The sequence below is a fragment of the Oreochromis aureus genome, linkage group 7 (assembly GCF_013358895.1).
Source record: "Oreochromis aureus strain Israel breed Guangdong linkage group 7, ZZ_aureus, whole genome shotgun sequence".
NCBI classification, from domain to species: domain Eukaryota; kingdom Metazoa; phylum Chordata; class Actinopteri; order Cichliformes; family Cichlidae; genus Oreochromis; species Oreochromis aureus.
This window is the reverse complement of record NC_052948.1, coordinates 42,461,825-42,485,173: the sequence shown is the minus strand read 5'-3', so window position 1 is coordinate 42,485,173 and position 23,349 is coordinate 42,461,825. Positions and strand designations below refer to the sequence as shown.

Here is a 23,349-nt window from a genome sequence, read left to right as displayed (position 1 = left end):
TAAAGACCAATTATGGTATATATATTCTGATTTTATCACTGCTGCTGAAGCCCATTTTCACACATTGTTTCTGTCCTCATTCATAACCCAATAGAAACAGACAGAGAGGAAAGCAGTTTTAATGAATCTGATAAATACACCATGAACACTGGAAAACTGTTTAAAAAAACCCACTGACGTGCAATATGTGAAAATGAGTGGATCCATATTAGGTGGATGTATGAAATGGACCTGTTTTTCACATTAAAGAAATTAATTTATTAAAAGGAAATAGCTTCAGAAACAATTTGGAGAAATGAGCTGATTCACTGCTGCTTCAGGCTGGTTTTAAAATAAAAATCTGGTTTCACAAGGAGTTAAAATGAATTATTATTATTATTATTATTATTATTATTATTATTATTAATAAGCAGATTTTCAAAAATGTTTGAGAAAAGATTAATAAGTATTTGACAGGATTGAGACATAATTACTTTTACAAAAAAAACAAAAACATTTTACTGGTGGGAGACATTGATTCCTCTCCTTTACACAGCAACGACTAAGCCATGATACGACTTGATTATTTGTTAAAATGAATTTATATGTATATATTTTGTAAGATTATAAAACTGAATACACTTCATTAGACTCTGTTCAGACTTGGTTTACCTTTGGTAAAATAAAAGGAATCAAATTTAGAAAGTACAAAGAGATACTTTCTTTTCAGATTTGTGCATTTAAAATGTGACACAATTACATATTTATATTTTGAAATAAAATAACATCAAACAAAAAGAGCTAAAAGACATTTATTGATTGGACAATTTCAACCATTTTACAGCTGAACTCAAATCAGGTTTGTGGTTACCAAAGGTTGACTTTCAGTTGTGTTTAATTCAGATATGACGATTTGCATTCTTCAGTTCAGGGAAATCCAATTGGATTTTTTGAATAACTGTAATTTAAGAGATTTATAGAAGTGAATAATTTATTCTGTAAATAACAAAGACTAAAACAACACATGTTTTATGATTATTTCAAACATGTGTTTCCTGATTTAAATGCAGTGTTTGACTCACATTTACGAGGATCCCACAATTCAAACTTTACATTTTAGGTTTAAACTATAAACTGTTAATAAAGCAAATTCGTTTACAGTTTCTCATAAAGCAGCTATCACTGAAAACACGTCAATAATGTCACCATTCATTTATGCATATATATACAGCAGTTCCTGACACATCTAGCAGTTAATTTTACACCTTTTAGGACATTTTATCTACATTTCTGACATTTAGGGCTGATGTTTTCACACCAAATGAGCTAATTACATCTGGTATAATTTAATAAATAAACTATGAGTTAAAAGGATCAAACAATTCAGTTTAATCAGATTTTGTTTTTCAAATATTTTTTCTTCTTTGGTTCAACTTTAAAAAACATTAGGAAGATCAGTATTTCCCAAAACTGAGATGGCTACACTTTAATTAAACTGGTTAATCTAGAGGACATTAAAGAAGGAATACACCTATAGAAAAACAGGATGTGGTGCACTCAAATCCTCCTTTCATTAAGCAAATAACACAAGCAAAAAAACATATTTTTAAACATTAAAAAAATGTTTCATTTTTCACAAAATGTTTCTTCTGAGCTCGAGCTTGGGGGAAAATTACCAGCTAAAAGCTAAAAGAAAAAAGGCCTGACTTTAAACTGCTGCCTGTGTGAGGTGTGATGGGGGCTGAGAAAAGCCTTTTAAACATGGGAGTTATTGTTCCCTCTCTTTTTCCCAACCTCCCATCCTCCGAAAATGTACCTCCTTTCTTCCTCTGCCCTTTAACCTCTACCAACCCCCTATCCCTCCATCTTACGTGTCTCTCCCCCTCAACATTTCCTCTCGCCTCTTGTCGGCTGAAGACCAAACAGCTGTGATGGATCGTCATTGATAATTTCCCACACACAGAAAAAGGTTAATGGAGAAGGTTTTGGTCGGTGGAAAGAGGTGTTTTCTCTTTCATCCTTTTTCATGAAGTAGCAGTAGTAGTATTAGTAGTAGTAGTGGAAGAGGTAGTAGTAGAAGACCCCACCTCGAGCACCGGGTCCCTTCCAAAAAGAGGTTTCCCCACCTCACCTCCCCCCTCTCTCCTCTTTCTTGAAACAGACTCTATGGACTGCATACATGACATTCCAGCTGTGTGGGTGGCACAGCCTTTACAGCTTCTCCAACAGTACACATGGCTCCTAAAGCACAACAGCAAAGGAGCCCACGATCCATCTTCACGTACACTTCATCACTTCAGCTCTCTGCCGCGGTTTTACCTGAGAAATGTAATCACAAATGTTGATGGCTCGTTATCTGATGACCCAAAAGTTCACAGGGCAGGACACGTGAAAGAATAAGTCACAAGGCGGCACATTTTTCCCCTCTTCTTTATCTTTAACCCTAATTTTGTGTTTTAAGAGCTTTCAGGAGCTCAGAAGCATTCCTGGAATTTTGTTTTATCACCTTGATACCTCATGGCTGTTCAAAAATATGTTTTTGTTATAAACATGATTTTTCTAATTAGTTATATGTTTTGGGAAATAGCTGTAGGCAGCAGCTTTAATACACAATTTAATATGAAAGATTTTCATGTGCCCTGTATCTGTGATTAATATGCAGCTTTTCCATTATTCAAGTTTTGAAGTATTTAATAGCCGGTCATATGTCTCATAAGTAGAGTCAGAATCTACAGCAGTGTGTACATTTGTCTGGAACCTACATTTGTGTTTAAAGAAAGCTCATATTTTTAGTGTATTTCCATATCATATATAACATTTGAACTATTTCTTTAGTAAGTGTAATCACAATACTTTTCATTTTGCTTTTTAGTTCACCTTGAAAATGTTCTCCGTATATTCATGTAATGGCAATAACAATGATATTTAATGGAAGGAAATAGTGGAATAACATTAAGCATGCACATGTATTAAGTCGCTCAAAGGTTTAACTGCACTTTTTGTACTCTTAATGTCAGAGACTCCCTCGCCTTCACTATACTTTTGTTTTAAGTGTAATTCGTTTGTTAAAAAATAGACAAAACACACAATGAATAAAGTTAGTGAATAGAAATTTGACTGAAGGCATAACCATCATTTTTTTTTTCTCTAACAGAGATCATGATAATGTCATTAAAGTGAATTACTCAGCCGCAGGAATCAAGAAGACAAAATCTGAAACCGGGACAGCCTGAGTACATATTAGTAATAACAAATATATTCAAATAAAAAAGGAGTTGAATTTGCTGATGTTAGCACTTAATTTTAACCTCATATTTAGACTCCATACGGACATTTAACACCTGCTTCATAACAAGTGAAATGCAACTGAATGTAAGTTGAAATTTAAAGATAAAGAAAATTTTGCCCAAAATTGTTCCTGTAGACGTTTATAACACTAAGCTAATATAAAAATATATTTAAAAAAATGGCAATGTAGGAAATTATAGAACCACCTGTAAACAAAGGGGAAACATTACAGATTAGACGGATAAACATCAGGAAACCCTATAAATGCTTAAAAAATGTTCTTATAGCTGGTCACAACTACATTATCATGCACTGAAAACCAGTGATCAAAGGTTTATGGCGGTCTTATAAAAGTTAGGGTGAGGTTTATAAAAGTTAGTAAGGTTGGTATTTTTTAAAAAGATGAGTGGCGTTTATGAAGAAGTAAAGGGGATATCAAAAATAAACAAAATGCGTTTCAGTGCTCAACTAAAAATTATAGAAACTGTTCACCAGTCTGCTATGAATCATGTCAGTGCAAGTTAATAATTTCTGATTTTGCTTGTTGACACATGTTCTGTTTGTATTTATACAGCTCAGTGTCACAAATTTGCCACAAGGGGCTCAATCCCCTACCCGGAGACTCCCAGCCCCCCTTGGAATAAATAAGGGGGAAAAAAACTCCTCTGTGACTTCATATGCATCAGTAATAATTTTATTGTCATCATATTAACCCAACAGCTGAGCTGTAGTGGTAGCAGGGAGTGGAAGCACCCAACAGTCTTCAGTTTCCACAGACCTTCATGCTTCCACTCAACAGCACCCTCCATTAAATCAATTAGTCATGAGGATCACTGCAGAAACTTACTGAAGCTCAAAACCTGCGGGTGGGAGACATCGATTCCTCTCCTACCGCCAACAAACAACAAACCTCGTCCATAACTCACAGCGAAGGCTACGTCAGGCTTGTTTTTCCCCCCTCACTTCCACCGGGCGAGTGCAGGAGCAGAGTCCAAAGGATGAAAAAACTCAACCCCATTAGCTGAACTTCAGAGGAATTCCTCACTTTACATACGGAATGCACATTAGGTCAAAGGGCAAAGGGCCAGAGGGGAATCCACCCCCGCCCAGGCAGGCAGGCAGGCCTTATTTAAACAAGCCAGGAATGCCTGGTTTGAGGAGAGGAGAAGAAGGAGAAGAAGAAGAAGGGGAAGGAACTCCTATCCCATTAAAATGAGTTAAGGGGCCACTGCCAATGAATGCCAGCACTTTTTAAATTACCCGCACTGGATGAGTTCATCTGCTACTGACTCTGAAATTTATTACGAGCTTTCCCTCATTAGATGTTTACTGCTTAGATGAGTCTTCCTGTAATGATAGGTGAAATTACAATGTGTGCTCTGATGTGCCGTGCAGACTGAGGAAGTGCAATCAACCTCTGAAACAGAGAAGCTCCGAAGTTGGACAATGAATACATATAGACGTTATACTGAGTTTAGTATACATACTGACAGTATATAGGCTTGTTGCGGTTAATTTCTTATTAGTTATGCTCAATCAAATCTATTTTTCATGACTTTTGCATCATTTTTTAAAACTCTTGTGCAGAATTCATCCAAATATGTTTGATATAATCGGAAAACCTTTCATATGAATTGTGTTTGGGACTTCTTACAGACACACCAGCTAAGCTTATATCCACATTTGTCTCTATTTCATGTGCAGCTTTCACACTTGATACTAGACAAATATCCTCTAAGTTCATTGGATTTTATTGATCTTCTGTCCCCATAAATTAAAACAAAGGATTGATTCCTACAGCAGTTGCTGGCTAATTGGGACTGTGCCTTGACCTGCATGTCTCTAATTTTAGGATCAAAAGGAGAGAGCGGTACGAGCGCCTCTAAATACAAAACCCTGCATTCCAGGCAAGGGCCAGCCTCCCGAGTTTTAGGACCATCTCGCCAAAATATCTTACAAATGACATGCTACAATCCCCATGACTGTGGTGGAATTCTGTCCACTTCAGGGCTTCAAAGCTGTGCAGGAATCGTGGATTGCTCTGGCCAATAGGTGGAGGGGGATGGACCCTGCCTGCTTTGACCTCAGAGACCTTCCCCCCAAAAAACCTCCCCCAGCCACACACTCAGTGTCCTGCCCTTCATCCACCCCCTCACCATCCACACCATCCACCTATCCACAGAGCCAGTCAATCAGTCAGTCAGTGGGTCAGCCTGTTCATCTATGTGGCAGTTTGAAGGTCTTCTGGGTGTCTTTAAGCAACAACGAGCACTCAATATGGAGCTTTTTCTTTCAGCACGAAACCCCAGCCAAATGTTATACTAGCATCTTTTCATTAAACTGGTCCCTGCTAGAGTAAATTGGCTTCCTCTCCATAAACGTTGTAGTTCAATCCGGACCCTGCTTGTACTCGAATATTTTATCTCTGACCTGCCACAGCAGATCAGGCAAAATGCCTCACATCCATTATAGAAACAAGCACTGAGTGAAGATCTCAACATTATTCTAAAGTCTTGACTCAGCGTCTTTGGTCTGTCATTGAGGCAGTCATTGCACCCCGCCCCATTAGGATCTCCCTACAGAACCCTGCAGAAACCAATTACTGTACTTTGATGAGAGCACACCTTTCATTTTTGTTAACTGCTTAATCAACGGATGATTTCTCTCTTTGATTGTTCTGATTCTGCAGCTTTCCACATCTCCCATTGAAGCCTGGCTGTGAAAATGTGAACTGCATAACGCTGCGGCTCACCAGCGTGTTGATACATTGGATGAAAGCTGCTCATATACACTGGAAAACAAGCTTATAACATCGGCCAATAAGTGAAAATACATCGAGCACGCTGACTTTAAGAGTAAAAGCTAGAACATGCCTTTTAAAACTGACTTGTGTCATAGGGTTTTCAGATATTTGTGCTCTGCTGCCATCTGCTGGGCGATGTTCATATTGCATAGAATTATGCAACTGATGGTTAATGGAAAATTTCATCCGCGATAGGAAGACGATGGGGTCGATTCTGCAGCTGCATATGAAAACCACCAGAATCTATTACCAGTACATACATTCTACCTTAAAAATGGCTTCTAATTTCCAGGTTTCCAGGCTGACAAATATGTTTTTCGTCATTTTTATCTAACGTGAATGGGAAAAGCTGTGTTTTGTTTGTTTGTTTGTTTTTTTACGCGGTACCTTACTTTGACCAAAAACTCTAGTTGGCTTCTGTTCTGCCAGTGGAGCTTGTGGATATTACAGGATGCTGACACACACGTTTCCTCCGGTGTTTTTTTTAAACGCTGTATATTGAAATTCAGCTGAGGGTGACTTCAAAAACAGACTTTTTTTGTTAGATATCTGTTACCTTTACTTGATTGTACTGCTGATGCCTTCATCATCCATGTCTTGTGTGAGTGGATGATTTAAACCACAGAGCTGATGAAGTGTGAACACCCACTAATTAGTCAATATTAGCATGTCATGTAAAATTGTTGCATAGGAAAAAGTTTATTATGCTCACCTATTTTATCATGCACACCTGTATAACTGTTCCTTAATGCAAACATCTAATCAGTTAATAACATGGCAGCAATTCAGTGGATTTACACATGCAGACATTGTCAAGATGACTGGCTGGAGTTCAAATCGTCGCATCAGAAATGGAGCAGAAGGGTGATTTAAGTAACTTTTGAACTTTGTATGACTTAGCGTCAGGTAGGCAAGTGTGAGTGCTTGAGAAACTGTTGATCTACTGAGGTTTTCCCACACAACCATCTCTGGAGTTTACAGAGAATGGTCTGAAAAGGAGAAAATATCCAGTGAGCTGCAGCTCTTGGAGAGAAAATGCTTTGTTTATTATCAGAGGTCAGAGGAGAATGGCAAGACTGCTTAAAGCTGAAGAAGAAAACAGTAACTCAAATAACCGTTCAGTACAATCAAAGTATGCAGAAGAGCCTCTCTGAATGGACAACGCGTCGAACCTTGAAGGTGATGGCCTACAGTCATAGAAGACCAGGCTGGGTAGCACTCCAGTTAGCTGAGAGCAGGAAACTGAAGCTACAATTTGTTAAGGCTCACATGAGCAATAGGACAATATTGAAAAACCTTCACCTTGTCTAATGAGTCTTGATTTCTTCTGCAACTTTCCGACTGTAGGATCAGAATTTGGGATATGAATTCATCCTGCCTTGCATCAACAGTTCAAACTGGTAGTGGTGTAATGGTGTGGGAGATTTTCTTGCAACACTCGGGGCCCCTTAGTACCAGCCCTGCATCATTTAACCACCACTGCTTACCTGAGGTATTGCTGGTGACCACGTCGATCTCACTAGGATCAGTGTACTGATCTTCTGATGGTTGCTTCGAGCAGGATAACACACCCAGTCACAAAGCTCAAATCACCTCATAGTGTTTTATAACATGGCAATGACCTCCAGTGGAGCACATTTGTGATGACACGAGATGTGCCTCATGGATGTGCAAAAACTGTGTGATGCTTTCATGTTAATATGGACCAAAATCTCTTCCAGCATCTTGGTGAATCTGTGCCATGAAGAATCATGCACCTCTGAAGGCAAAAAGGACCAACCTGGTATTTAGTAAGGTGTGCCTAATCACTAAGTAGAAGCACAACCTTTTTATTTCCTCCTCCTTCAATGACACTATATCGATCATGTATGACAAACCAACACAGGAGATACAGTGCAATTACCCGTGTTACTAACAGGTGACCCAAAGAAAGAGATGCACTCGTTACAGTTAGAGTCATGTTTATTTACAGCAGAATCCTGAATGAGGGGGGACAGGAGCCAAGGGGGCGGGGAAAAGGGGTTAAAAGGAGACAAAGTGTTTTTTAGATCAAGCGCTTCAGGATTCATGTTTCACTACACAGTTCTTAATTTATTTTATTCACCATTTTCTATACAGAATCCATTCAGCCGTAATATCAACGCAACCAACAGAGCTCGTGTGCGCTGCTGGAGGGGAAGAGAGATGGAAAAACAAAAAAAAAAACAAACAAAAACTAAAGCACTAAACTAAAAATACAGAGGGGCTAAAAAGAAAACAAATTTCTATAAAAAAAAAAACAAAACAAAACAAAAAAAACCCCAACAAAAACCCCCCAAAAACCACCATGATCATCATTAGTTATTTATATATGCATATATACACATATACATACATACAGACGCGTATGTATATGTGTATATAAATCTATATATTTTCTGCCTTGTCCATGAAGAGGTGAAGGGCGGGGTTTGTAGTTCCATGTCAGTTTTGACGACTGCAATGAGCGAACTGCCGGAGATCAACCAGACAGTTCTCAGGTCAAAACTTTCAGTCAGAGCTGACCAATCAAAGTCCTTCTGACCTGCAGCCTTTGTCCTACCCACTGACACGAGCTCATAGGTCCAATGTCTCTGTGTTGGCCAGCAGAGCTCAGCACTGCAGTAGCCCTGTGTAATGCAGTCTGAGAAATGATACACTGTACACTTAACATGCACGGCCAGGTAGCATAAAAAAGTAAAAAAAACAAAAAACAACAAAAAAAACCAAACCCAAAAAGCCAGCAAAATGCATCCAGACATCTTCAATCACACGCTTTCCAGTATACATTAGATATTAACTGACAAGCACCACAAAACAGTGGAAAGACCAAAAGAAAAACAAAAAAACGTCAGTTAATGGTGACAGTAAAAACATCCTGTGGGTTAGCTTCAACCTCAATTATTTCACTGATTTCTGAATGGTGTGACTGATTCATGACTCAGCTCAATGGATTCAAACAGGTCCAAACACACACACACACACACACACACACACACACACACACACACACACACACACACACACACACACACACACACACACACACACACACACACACACACACACACACACACACACACACACACACACACAATCCATCCACAAAACCTTTAATCTGTAGCTACTTTAATCTCAGTAAGCCTTCATATCCAATGACCCTCCTCTGCAGCAGGCTTTGATTTCAAACCCTCACAATAGTCAGGTTTTCATTGACTGAGGTCAAACACTGACATTTACAGAGTTCAGATCAGATGTGTCGTTTGATTTGTTCTTTTTGTGGTTTGTTGTTGTTGTTTTTCTTTCTCTCTTTTTTTTTTTTTTGCCAAAACACAAAAAGACCTGTGTATGCTGGAAAGAAGTGTGTTTTCAAGGCCATATATAAAATGTGTAAATTTGGGATGTGCAAAATCACTGAAACATGTAGTTTCAGGATAAAAGTAACGTAGCATACCTTCAATTTACTTCAACATTCATTTATTTGAAACAAACAAAAACAACACTGTTTACATTTCCACCTGTCTTAAGAAAAATGACCTCTGGTGAGTTCTGTGTAAAAGTTCATGCAAGTTTTGATCGAACACAATCAGCTCAATGCAAACCTGACTATTATCGCTGTTTCAAAACTTAAATGTTCGTGATGTCAAATTAAAACCATGTAAAACAACCATTCACTCATTCGTTCAGCTCTTTTACACACACACACACACACACACACACACACACACACACACACTTTAACACTAGAACAGGAAACTAACTTTGCCATTGATCAGTAACAAATGATCTTGTTTTTTTGTTTTTGTTTTTTAAACCACACACCCGTACACACACACACAAAAATCCATCTGTTGATTCTATTGGACAAGTCAACAAACATTTAGAAAACTGTCTCCAATAGATGGACGCTCGCTTGTCGACGCAGCTGGCAGTCAAAATTCACCAAAATTCACCAAAAATTCGGCTGTTGGCTGGCGTCAGTTTCCCACCCTGTTCAACATGCTCCCAAACACAAATACAAACTCAAGATACCGCAAATACATGTGTACACATATATACAAATAGAAGCGCCTCCCCTGCCGACGCTGGGGGGAGGAGGCAGCTCAACAATTTATAATGCATCATTTCTGTATATGCCAAGAATAAAACTTTTCTAAATAAAATACATAGTTATCTGTGAGGGTGGGGAATGAGGACAGCAGATGAACAGAGAGGAGGAGCTCGCAGGGAGTGTCAGAGGAGAGCAGGAGCGCCGAGGAGAAGCCATCATGGAGCGATGGTGGAACAGATGGGAGAAAGCGAAGGTGAACGAGGGCAGACGGATGGAAGGGGAAGACTTCTCCTTTACCGTGTCGCTGCTCATGGGCATTCTCCTGTGTCGCTGCAATACTCCACCTCTTCTCCATTTTTTTTCAGTTGTTCCATAATAATAATAATAATATTAATAATAATGACCACGACAATGCTAAAAAAATATATATAAACCCCTGCTATGTCTCACAACTGCAAGTCCACAAAAAGGGGGGAGGGGAGGCCTTGCCCTCGAGTTCATCTGAGTCATAGACATAGAGAGATGCAGAGGAAATTAAAGACGTAGAAAAAGGAGGAAACCGCAGAGAGAGAAGAGGCCTGACGAATGAGACGAGGCCATGTGAGGGAAGTGGCAAATAAGACCAACTATACACGTGTGAAAAAGGCAGTGGGGAGGAAAAAAAACAAAAACAAAGACAGGGAGGGGCAGAACAAAAACAGCATGGGCAGGATGTGCTGTAGTGAAGAGGAAATAAACAGCAGAGAGGAAGCAGAGATGAAACAGGGAGGATATAGGGACCAAAGATGAGTTGTGTCAGGGCGTTGTGATCCACACACTGGTGTCCCTTCGGAGGGTTTTCTCAGAAGATTGGTGGAAAGCATGAACGAGTGATGACAACATGGCCTCACTGAGTGCGCCCTCTCTCCTTCCCTCGAATTTAGGGAGAAAAAAAACCCAAAACAACAACAACAACAACAACAACAACAAAAAAAAAAACTTCTCCGTGCTGGTCGCTTGTCCCAAGTTGTATCATACCTCTAGGAAGCGAGAGCTGCTAGACTTGGCGTGAAACGGCTCGGACCACATGCGCCGCAAATCCCCCTGTGGGCCACAAACACCAAGAGAAACACAAGTTAAGAGTCTTTAAGTGAATCACACAAATGTTTCCTAATAAACTGACACTGACTAGATGATGATCAGATCAGAACAGGAAAAGTAAAAATAAATATCTTTGCCCCCATACAGCTGTGCACATAGGCTGTGAGATGTTATTGGAAGATGAATCAACACCTAAAATGATTCTTCACTACTTAGAAGTACAGTGTATAAAATCTCACCACTAGATGTCAGTAGATTGCAGACAGCAGTCAACTGAATTCTGTTTTCTTACCCCTCCCAATTCAAGTGCGTAAGCTACGGTGGCCCCTGTAGGACAAACAACTCTCGCTGCTGTTCATCCGTAGTGAGTGTAGATGGTCAGTCCGCTGTTTACCTCAGCTGTCAATATGCCAGGTGTCCACCTCTATTTAGGAGGAGGCTGTAAAACTTTGTGAAAGGAGTCTGATACGAGGCAACGACTCAGTGAAGCTCACTTCTATGTCATGAAAGCGATACTGAGGCGAGTTATCGAGGATATCCTGAACCTTTCTGTCAGTAAGCGCCGCCGTTTTTGGGCAGAATGGCGAACACTGTATTCAAGATGGCAGGCCAACATGGTGGCTTCCACAAAGTGGCGCCTGCTTCTACAGTAGCTTGCAAAAGTATTCGGCCCCCTTGAACTTTTCCACATTTTGTCACATTACAGCCACAAACATGAATCAATTTTATTGGAATTCCACGTGAAAGACCAATACAAAGTGGTGCACACGTGAGAAGTGGAACGAAAATCATACATGATTCCAAACATTTTTTACAAATAAATAACTGCAAAGTGGGGTGTGCGTAATTATTCAGCCCCTGAGTCAATACTTTGTAGAACCACCTTTTGCTGCAATTACAGCTGCCGGTCTTTTAGGGTATGTCTCTACCAGCTTTGCACATCTAGAGACTGAAATTTTTGCCCATTCTTCTTTGCAAAACAGCTCCAGCTCAGTCAGATTGGATGGACAGCGTTTGTGAACAGCAGTTTTCAGATCTTGCCACAGATTCTCGATTGGATTTAGATCTGGACTTTGACTGGGCCATTCTAACACATGGATATGTTTTGTTTTACACCATTCCATTGTTGCCCTGGCTTTATGTTTAGGGTCGCTGTCCTGCTGGAAGGTGAACCTCCGCCCCAGTCTCAAGTCTTTTGCAGACTCCAAGAGGTTTCTTCCAAGATTGCCCTGTATTTGGCTCCATCCATCTTCCCATCAACTCTGACCAGCTTCCTGTCCCTGCTGAAGAGAAGCACCCCAGAGCATGATGCTGCCACCACCATATTTGACAGTGGGGATGGTGTGTTCAGAGTGATGTGCAGTGTTAGTTTTCCGCCACACATAGCGTTTTGCATTTTGGCCAAAAAGTTCCATTTTGGTCTCATCTGACCAGAGCACCTTCTTCCACATGTTTGCTGTGTCCCCCACATGGCTTATGGCAAACTGCAAACGGGACTTCTTATGGTTTTCTGTTAACAATGGCTTTCTTCGTGCCATTCTTCTATAAAGGCCAACTTTGTGCAGTGCACGACTAATAGTTGTCCTATGGACAGATTCCCCCACCTGAGCTGTAGATCTGTGCAGCTCGTCCAGAGTCACCATGGGCCTCTTGGCTGCATTTCTGATCAGCACTCTCTTTGTTCGGCCTGTGAGTTTAGGTGGACGGCCTTGTCTTGGCAGGTTTACAGTAGAGATGGCACGATACCACATTTTTATGTCCGATACCGATATCATAAATTTGGATATCTGCCGATACCGATATGAATCCGATATAGTGCTTTTTAATCAATAAAACTGTTTTTTTTTTTAATATCTTGCTGCATTTTGTATAAGTTCATACTCAAGTTTAAATAAACAACAACACTAAAGCTATTCTGTTATACCTGTGTGTAAAAAATACACTGCGCCCAAAATATTTCATAGTTCAGCAACACTGATCAATCTAATAAACTTAAACCTACTCCATCCGCCCTATTCTGGTATTTTAAAGAGTACTTAGCAGAAATATTAAGCAACCTAACTAATAGGGTTGCAAACTCCCAACAAAAAAAAAAAAAAAAAAAAAAAAAAAAAAAAAAATAGGAACCACCCCCACCCTCCACCTCATGATGCTTAATCGATGTAATCAACTTTAATTTGATGCAGGGTAAAATGCACAGAAACAAATTATTTTTCAAGAATAATTAAATAGATTCAACATCTTTCTTCAACAGAATTGCAGACTGCACAGATGGTACCTTCCCAAAGGAAAAAGTACTATAGCTTACTAGGGTATATTAGACTTAAGAGTTACTATATATAGTAATGGACTTCTATACATTTTACATCAGATTAAAACTTTGGGTGTAAGATTCAGATAATTATTTATTAAAAGCTAGACATTTTAAATGAGAATAAGAAAGAAAAGTATGTCTTTGTGCCCCTTTTCCCTGTTCATGCCCTATCGGCCCCTGGCTAAACTTTGCTAGATCCGCCCCGACAGTTACCAGCCATTAGCTACGTGAAAAGGATCCTGGTGTAGAAAGTAATATTAAATATATTCTAACAACAGCTTATCAAGGTTAAACGTGCTGCTGTTGTTCAGCCGCTGGTTTCCTCTTTCTGGCGCGAAGTGGGCCAAAAACAAAGAAGAGAGACGGACTCGCCACAGAAAAGCCGATCAGCTGATCGTTAAGCAGTTTCACGATTGAAGTAGGCAGGAGAGGAGAGAGAATCAGTCGCCCATATATCGGTTGTTAAGCTTAATGTGGGAATGCTTTACAAACATTCAGAGATGAACTTGCACACTTGCTTTACTTCTCTCTGGGATAACTTCCTCGGAGATGAAATGCTGGTTTGGTAGCGAGGCTACAAATACACACAGCTGCTCTATCACATGACGTATACTGCTGCAACGTGCTACGGTTATGAGCCGAGTTACGCCATGTTGCAAGTTTTGTGAGCTGCTTTTTTGATATTTAATGGATCGGATTACATTTTTTATTTTTCGCCGATATCCGATCCAGTAATTTAGGTCAGTATCGGACCGATACCGATACGTAATATCGGATCGGTCCATCTCTAGTTTACAGTTGTGCCATACTCCTTCCATTTCTGAATGATCGCTTGAACAGTGCTCCGTGGGATGTTCAAGGCTTGGGGAATCTTTTTGTAGCCCAAGCCTGCTTTAAATTTCTCAATAACTTTATCCCTGACCTGTCTGGTGTCTAAATCCAATTGAGAATCTGTGGCAAGATCCGAAAACTGCTGTTCAAACGCTGTCCATCTAATCTGACTGAGCTGGAGCGGTTTTGCAAAGAAGAATGAGCAAGGATTTCAGTCTCTAGATGTGCAAAGCTGGTAGAGACATACCCTAAAAGACCGGCAGCTGTAACTGCAGCAAAAGGTGGTTCTACAAAGTATTGACTCAGGGGGCTGAATAATTACGCACACCCCACTTTGCAGTTATTTATTTGTAAAAAATGTTTGGAATCATGTATGATTTTCGTTCCACTTCTCACGTGTACACCACTTTGTATTGGTCTTTCACGTGGAATTCCAATAACATTGATTCATGTTTGTGGCTGTAATGTGACAAAAATGTGGAAAAGTTCAAGGGGGCCGAATACTTTTGCAAGCCACTGTATGTTTTTGTTTTTAAATGGACTAATTTTAAGTTCAAGAGTATGCATTAGTTTGTTTGAAGGCATACACACACTAATTAATGTATATTTATGAGTATGACAAGTAGGGATGGGTATCGTTTAGGTTTTATCCGATACCGGTGCCAAACCGGTATCGGTGCTTAAACAGTGCTCAAACCAGTGCTTAAAGAATGGAGAACACAAACTTTGTCCAAAAACCTCTCATGTTCAGCTGTTTTTTTTGTAAAAAGATAACAATGTTAGCCTTTTCTGCAGCTATAGGGCATATATGGTATCACTCTTGGCTGGAAGCAGTGCTTAAACAATGGAAAAAACACAAACTTTGTCCAAAAACCTCTCATGTTTAACTGTTTTCCACTTTTTTTTGGTCATTTTAGCCTTTTGGCCAGGGTGAAGGAGTATCTGCCATCAAACAAGAAGACAGCCGCATGTAACTTCGACGGTGTTTGCTAGTTCACCCATGCATTAATGTAATAATGTGGTTAGCCTACTCAACGTTAATTACACACGAACAACATTAAGTTACTCACGCAGAGGAGAACGGCTGCTGCTGCCATCATCATCCGTCATCATTTCTGCTACACTGACAGGGCTAGGGGCCAGGACTCTACTCTTCGGGTTTTTGGGGGATGTTGCTAATTCTGGGTCCGATAACAGGCACCACACCCGCAGTAGATGTGCACGGTGTGAGGTCTCGCAGCAAGGTATCAAACCCGGCGCATTTCTCGGCTTTAAAAAAAAAAAAAACGCTATGCGTCGCCAGGTGTTTCATCAGATTTGAGGTGTTACCTCCTTTGACAGTATCACAGTATCAGCTTAAAGCACTTGTTGCAGGCTGCTGAGTTTGCATCTTTTGCTGTGAAGTACAGCCAGACTTTTGACCGCTTCGCCTTGGGCATTTTTAATCTGTAGCTCTGCTCTAAAAGAACGTACGTACCTGGCCCCGCCTACTATCCTTGGAAACGTAAAATGATTGGCTAGAATTGGCTCAGGACAAAAAAAAAAGCACCGAAATAAAGCACCAAAATGTGCGCTGCTTTTCGGTCTGGTTACTACCGTTTATGTCAGAACCGGTGCCATCATGGCACCGGACACCGGTACCCATCCCTAATGACAAGTTTTTTCTATTAAATAAACTCAAAAATCGAAATACTGTACCTTTAAATAGACAAGTATGAGTTTCTTGTTGAAGTCAGATGAATGTGCGTCGAAAAAGCATGCTGACATTTTATTGTTTTCTGATTTTCCCCAGTTTAAAGTCCCAGTAACCACCAGTTTATTAAACACTTATGCATAACATGGGCAAGCCTTTAACACTTTAGAAGAAAATGTTACCATTTATAGAAACTGAGTGCAGTTTATAGTTTCACTTAACAATTAGATTCACACTTCTCTAAAAGCAGCACAAAGCAAAGAGCTTATTTTTTCCCACACTTAGTTTTTCTTTCTTTCTTTTGTTATTTCTAATTCAGAACTACAACAGCTAGATTTTTGCCATAGTCCATGGCTGTTATTATACCTTCAGGTAGGCCATGGTGAGCAGAGGCAGCAGGGTGAAGGGCACCAGGTAGAGCAGAGCGGGCTGTGCAGCACGATGGATCCTGGAGGCCACAGTGGCAGTCAGCAGTCCTGAGCACACATCAACAACATGACAGAAATGTCACAAATACTTAAGACAAAACATTTTAAAAGGTCACAGCTTAAAAAAAAAAAAAAAAATCACCATTGCCTAACACTGAAACAATATAACCTTGACCTTTTGCATCCATCCTTTCATTGACTGCTTACCTACAAAGTATCCGATGAGAGTGCAGTGGAAATAGGAGACGCGCTGCATGCGTCCAGACATGTTACCGGGCCCTGGGACTTCCCCGGTCGCTTGCTTCTTGTAGTTATCATAACGCAGGACAAAGCATAACAGCAGCCCTGGCATCACGATGTCTCCTATTCCCAGCATCGAGAAGTGACTTCCTGTGGAACTGTGCAGAAGCAAGAGCGAAAAAGAAGAGATGAAGGCAAATCAATTCCTGTGTGTTTTATTTCCATTTCATCACTACTTAGCTAACGCCAACACAGGTCCTGAGCAAATATCAGACTGAAATCAGACAAAAGTCAGTCGTCATGGTAGCGGACAGTTACTATGTTCACTGAAACAGAGAAGAAACTGATCGACAGCTTTAGGAGACGTACGGCTCCAGAGTGTCAGCTTCAGCTGTATTACGTTAACTGCAGTTCTGTTAGTGCCACTAATTTTAAAGGGGACCTATAACTGCTTATTACCAGCTATTTTTTATAATAATGATCACTATTTAATTTATATGGGGTCTTCATGCCGCAACTTAATTCAACCTACACCTGGAAGACAATTGTGGCTCTCCCTTTAAGCCTAGTTTCTTCTGACCTACCTCAGTAAAGAAAGTTATGTAGAATAAGACAGAACGTGTGATTGGTTTTGTTTGCTAACAGGATCATGCAACAAAATTATAGCTGGATTTACAGTTTAGATGATGAACCTCTGGTATGAGTATGAGGAAAATACAACACATCAATACAACACATCAAAACGTTCTTAAGCACAAGCACGTGTTTTGTCTGACGGTGTCTAAGTTCATGTTCAGGTTGTCATCCAACACAAAGAATTAGGGGTTAGGGGTTGTCTCATTGTGACAAAGGGACAATAAAATGTTTGGCATGTCTGCCAAAACACCCTCCCTAAAACAACAACAAAAAACAAAACACAAACTGGTATACTAATTCAGTTTCAGCTCTGTCAGCTCTGTAAGGATGTACCCTTTAGCATTAATCTTGAGCTTAAGAGGTAGTTAAAATGTTTGTCCTCAGTTTACTGAAGGTGTTATAAATTTGTTGGTGACACCAAAAGCGTGAGATAACAATACTTTAGGATTCACCTCGTGGGACCTGAAAGATGTCTTTTCAAGGGTCGGTAACATTTAGCAAACTTAAATGTCAAAAACCTGAGCAGAGTGATGAAGTGAGCATCAGTGACTGACTAAAGGTCACACATCATGCACACGCAGAGGCTGATCACAAGCAAACGACTCGGTGATCACGACTGAATGTGTACCGATCACACACTGCACTACTTCATGATCGATAGCGGTATTACCTAGGAAAGACCAGTTTGCCGGGCAAGGAGAGGCGGGGTACGTCACGGCCCATCCCCGGCCCCAAATGGAGCTTCCTGGACAGAACATCTATGGGATTTTCAGCAGGCTGAGTGGCTACTTTGACCATCACATTACTATTGAAGATGTACGCTGAGAAAAACACCTGGAAGGAAAGCGAGCCAGCCGTTAACACATATCAGGCCTCACCACAACCCAAGGTGACTGTTACTACTTTTGTCATAAAACTCAAAACACAATGTTTGTGTGATGAAAAGTAAGAAAATTCCACTTAAAAGAAGGTGGCTGCAGCCAGTTTGATATTAAGTAACGCTGAAATTCAAAAGCAGGGATGGGTACAGCTTATAAATTTGTCAATACCCAAGTTCTGATAAGAGGCACTATCAGTATTTATACACTTTTAATTCACTCTGACAGAGCAACTCATAACAGCTCTTTAATAAAGACAAAGCTACCGGTCTCAGGAGATTATGTCTGACTACTGTGTGTTTGCATTATGTGCTCGCCAGTCATAGCTAACAGGGCAGACTGTTCAAGAGTGCGTGCTCACTATTTAATGGAAATTCTGCTGAATGCCATAAATGAAATGTATATGGCACTGAGCTTTTCTCACCTTTTTACCCATGTGAAATTCAAATTTCTATAAATCTGAAGGAAAGAGGCATGTTTGTTTGCAAAGCTGCTGCTGCTGTACTGCTTTCCGATTCTGGTGCTTATGGGATTTGTCAAATTCAAAGCCAACTGACTTGACTTTGAATTAAGGTAACACTCAATATTGGTGTAAAAATATCTGCAGTTAGCGCAAAATACAATTGACCATTTTTAAGCACTTTTCAAAATGTTGATTGTTCTGAGAAAAGCAAACGGCTTCATCAGTGGAGAGCACACATCCATATTTAACCCATTCCGTATTGCTTTACAAAATAAAATCAACAAAGAGAAAAAAATAAATACAAATTTCATAGGGCTGCCATCAAGTTTATTTTGAATGCTTCCTGCACATGAACTGGGGGCTGGAGCCTATTCCAGCTACTACAGGGCGAGAGGCGGGGTACAGGTCACCAGCTCTTTGCAGGACTAACACATAGAGAGACAGACAACCATTCGCACTCACATGGGCAATTTAGATTCACCAGATTACCTAACTAGCCTAAATAACCTAACCTTTAGATTATGGGAGGAAGCTGGAGTACCTGGAGAGAACCCACGCAAACAAAAGAGGCTTCGGCCAGGTGGTTGAATTGAACTCATGACCTTCTTGCTGTGAAGCAACAGTGCTAATCACTGCGCCACTGTGCTGCCCCAATCTCATATATTGACCTATATTTTTCTTCCAGGTACATGAAACATAAACAGATTTCGTAATATAGTTGAAGGTTTTTCTGTCTCTTCTTTTTATTTAAATCCATATACTAACAGACTGAAACATTTTTAATAGTGGCCCTCCAATAAACTGGCCAGGTTCTCTTCTGAGATATACCGAATGTCACCCAAGTGTACAACTACGTACGTAAGTATTTCGATCATAACACACTTGTTTGTAAGTTCTGTCTTTGCATAAAAGAGGCGTAGTTTAATAAGTTTTCATTCAAGAGATTTTAAAAAGTGCTATATCATCTGTGTAGAAATTACTGCCAGTTTCATCCATATATATATTTATGTATATATGTCTCAACTCTTTTTCTCATTGTTGAAGCCTCGACTGCAGATGTCTCAGATAGACAACTGTCTAATATAAAATATGGATGTAGCTACTGGGTCAGAAAAATGAAGCCAGTGCAGACGTGGGAAGTGTCTTAATCCTGGATTCTATCTGAAGGCCACCAGATAGTGATGGCTATAATTTCAAAAAGACTTCTGGCCCTATGGAGGTCTAAGGGAAAAAAAACTGCTTCTGACTTAATGTCTGTATACACTTTCGTTGAGGTTAGGGCTCAGTCAATCATTTTAGGTCATTCTGAATTAAAAAAAATCTAAGCCTGTTTTGTAAATCTTCGTCATGGCATGTTTCAAAATAGAGGAATTTCTGTGGTATGAAATTACACACTGATCAGCTTGAGAATCAGAAGTCATTAGAAAATGAGCATGTGGTTTCACAGTCACACTTGTGACGTTTTGTGTGCGTTTCTTTTTTTACAATTAAGGAAGCGAGAGCCGAAATGTTCAACTTGAGGCTTCACAATCAAGACATGAATGTGTGGCGTTATGACACAACACGTTTAAACGGTCTGTGTCATCAGTGCAGTCGTTGTTCTTCTCTGGAGATCTGCTGTGAGCTGGAGGACAACTTGAACCCACAGCAGGTGAAGGGCTGCTGCTGTGATGCTGCAGCTCATCTAGGTTGCTGAGCAGAACGGGGACTGCCTTTCTACTGCGGTCTAAGACAGTGGAGCTGAAGACCACGCACGAGATGAACTTATTGTAGAGACAGCTAAATATCGTTTTGGTATTCATAGACACAAAGCGTAAACCTTCTTTTGTGCATGTAAACACAGATACACGACTATTTTTTAGTGTCTTAAAATATATTTTTTCCTCTGTTTTGAACAGCTCTAAGCAGTACTCGACACACTACATACAAAATGGAAGAACTGTTCAGTTGACCAAACATGGGGCTGTTGAAAGATGTGTAGCATCGTAAAATTAGAGGTTATTAAACAAAGAGGAGAAACATACCAAAAGTCTGCCAGAAAATGCTAACGAGACTTAGATGCTTAAATGTCTCAGTGAATTAGTGATCCAGTGTTTCCTGGACTAGCACCCTCTGTAGCAAGATTACCTTCATGACTCATTTAACATGTTAATTCGATCAGATTTGTTTTCTGTCAAATGAATTTTAAATTTTTGATGATTTATTTCATTTCTGCACAGCAGTCAATTTGATCAAGTTCTCCCCCAAACTCACTACTGTTCATTGTAAAGTGCCTCACTTAATCAGCAATGACAGACACTGGGGTGAAGGTTTGAGGAATAAATACAAAGTCTTTCATAATCGTGAACCACCATGTTTTGTTTTGTTTTTTTATAAACAGAGACATTTTTCTATGAATGTGTGCTTCATATATCGCAGTCTGTTTGCTGCGTCTCATGGAAGCTGCTTGTATGTCTGCCGTGTTGCAGGTTTAATTTGGGTTGGGAGCATTTCTTACCCAGAAAACATCATAAATGAGCAGTCCTGACAGCAGCAGGCAAGACACCTTCAGACTGGGAAGTCGCACAAACGCTATCATGGCGACACACAAGCCCATGGCTAAAGCTGAAAGGAAAGGACAACACATAATTTCACATTTTCAAACGAAATAAATGAAAACAGCAACATGACAAAGCTGTTCAAATTATTTTCCTACTTGAAATTGATTTTCTCAGGGCTGCATAACTGAAGATGAATACCAACATACACTTATCTCGAGCTGCGAGTCTGTCATTACCTTTTTCAAAGCCCAGCGAAGTGGAATGCCAGTTCATGGGTTAGTCATGTGGGTAAAATATATAACCAATGACTAATATTTCCACCGTTAGAAGAGGTATATCTTTAAAACTATGAATCATTACAAGCTGAAGACGTTAAAATGTTGCCCTATTTAAGACTCAGATTAATTTTTACTTTTAGCATGCTGCTTGGCAGGCAGTGTTGGGGAGTAACGGAATACATGTACCGCTTACGGAATACAAAATATGAGTAACTGTATTCACAGTTACCGTTTAAAAGTGGTATTCAGAATACAACTTTGTTGAAATAAATGGAATACACTTTCCTGTTTCATATTGTCAGGATTATTTGGGTTTGTTTGACAGCTACATTCTGTTGTTCCAGGCGGCAGCGTTACTTGCCATGGTTACAGGGTGACGCTCTCTCTCTGCGTGTTTCCTGGGTGAGAGATTTTTGTTGTTGTTGTTGTTGTGCTAAGCTAAAGGCAGAATGCTACAGGCATAGCTCTAAAGCATTTAGCCTGATGGTCAGTGTAGTCCGTGCTGCAGGGAGAATGGACTGCCATACCCGTTATGTGTCTGTGAGCGAGGGAGGGAGAGAAAGGAAAAGTCCGATGTCACGGAGCAAAAACGGGGGAGCTGGAAGCATGTAAATAATAATAACCACTGCAGCCAAGAAGAGTGCCTGAGGAGCCCATTTGTAAGTAAGCTATTAAGACTCAACTGTACACTGTGTTCGTGTTTTCCTCCGGAAAAAAAGTTCATTGGAGAAGCCTTTCAACGCCTCTCTCTGTCTCCATAAAGAAAGTTGACCCAGACAACAAAGTAAAGCTAGTTTTCGTCCAGCCCGACAGGGAACCGGACGTGTTAGCCAGAGGTCCCTTTACTACGTTTCGTACTAGGTACCTTCAGTAACAGTAATAAATCACAGCAATAGGACATTCATGTAGTTGTAAACAGCATGATAATATATTAAGTATTCAAAGTATTCAGAATACGTTACTCATTGAGTAACGTGAACGGAATACGTTACAGAATACATTTTGGGGCATGTATTCAGCATTCTGTAGTGGAATACATTTTAAAAGTAACCTTCCCAACACTGTTGGCAGGGCATGTTGAACAACATCGAATCACACATTGCAGTTACATTTCTGAAACCTGACTACTTTGAACATTTGTGTTTAAATTTCATCGCTGTGGATTCTCATTCTGTTTGTAATATGAACTGAAGACACATTCACACAAAAGTTAAGGCAGAGCAACATACCGTCCATGAGAAGCCAGTGTCCAGTCAGCACCCAGATGAGCACCAACATAACAGAGAGCGAGAAAGACAGGAGCTCAGCCAGAGTGAAGCGCCCACAGCAACCAAACGAAATCCTGCAATGAGACACAAAAAAAAAAAAAAAAAATACACAGAAGTGATCCACTTAAATCCCACAGAGGCCTTTGTATGCACTACATTTTACCCCAAACTTCTACAGGTGGATCTATTTCATAACTGAGGATCTGCTGTGTATCGACTGCTGTACAAAGAACTATGTTTGAGACAACTGATGTTTGGATGAGTGAGAGTGGAAGGTAAGCCTGTAAACTGCTTTACAGATCAAGTTAATAGTAGTTTTTGTGGTAAATAGCGTGCAGGTGTCCATCTTTGGCCTAGGAGTTTTCCCTGGGGTGTGGCGCTGGCAGAGAAACCATTACATTGTGTGGGTTGTAGGGTGGAGCCTCAGTGGTTCAAGCTTGCTCGGGGGCATTCAGCAGATGCTTTGATGGATTGTGATCTGGGAGGGTGCTGTCAGGAATTTATGTCATGTGGGAAGTCGTTGCCATCATGATCATACTTTTTTGATAAAATTGCTTAAGC

The 23,349-nt window shown here is 40.1% G+C and overlaps 1 protein-coding gene across 1 annotated transcript in view; it reads right to left on the bottom strand.

Annotated features, from left to right (window-relative positions):
• Positions 1-8,014: 8,014 nt before the first annotated feature.
• sppl3 (signal peptide peptidase 3) overlaps positions 8,015-23,349 on the bottom strand; it is a 44,972-nt gene continuing 29,637 nt past the window's right edge. The window contains exons 6-11 of the mRNA XM_031742512.2: positions 22,750-22,862; positions 21,200-21,306; positions 18,032-18,195; positions 16,693-16,883; positions 16,424-16,533; positions 8,015-11,222 (exon numbers count right to left, since the gene is read on the bottom strand). Coding sequence (XP_031598372.1) covers positions 11,151-11,222; positions 16,424-16,533; positions 16,693-16,883; positions 18,032-18,195; positions 21,200-21,306; positions 22,750-22,862 — 757 coding nt within the window. The 3' untranslated portion in view covers positions 8,015-11,150. The remainder of the gene's footprint in view (positions 11,223-16,423; positions 16,534-16,692; positions 16,884-18,031; positions 18,196-21,199; positions 21,307-22,749; positions 22,863-23,349) is intronic.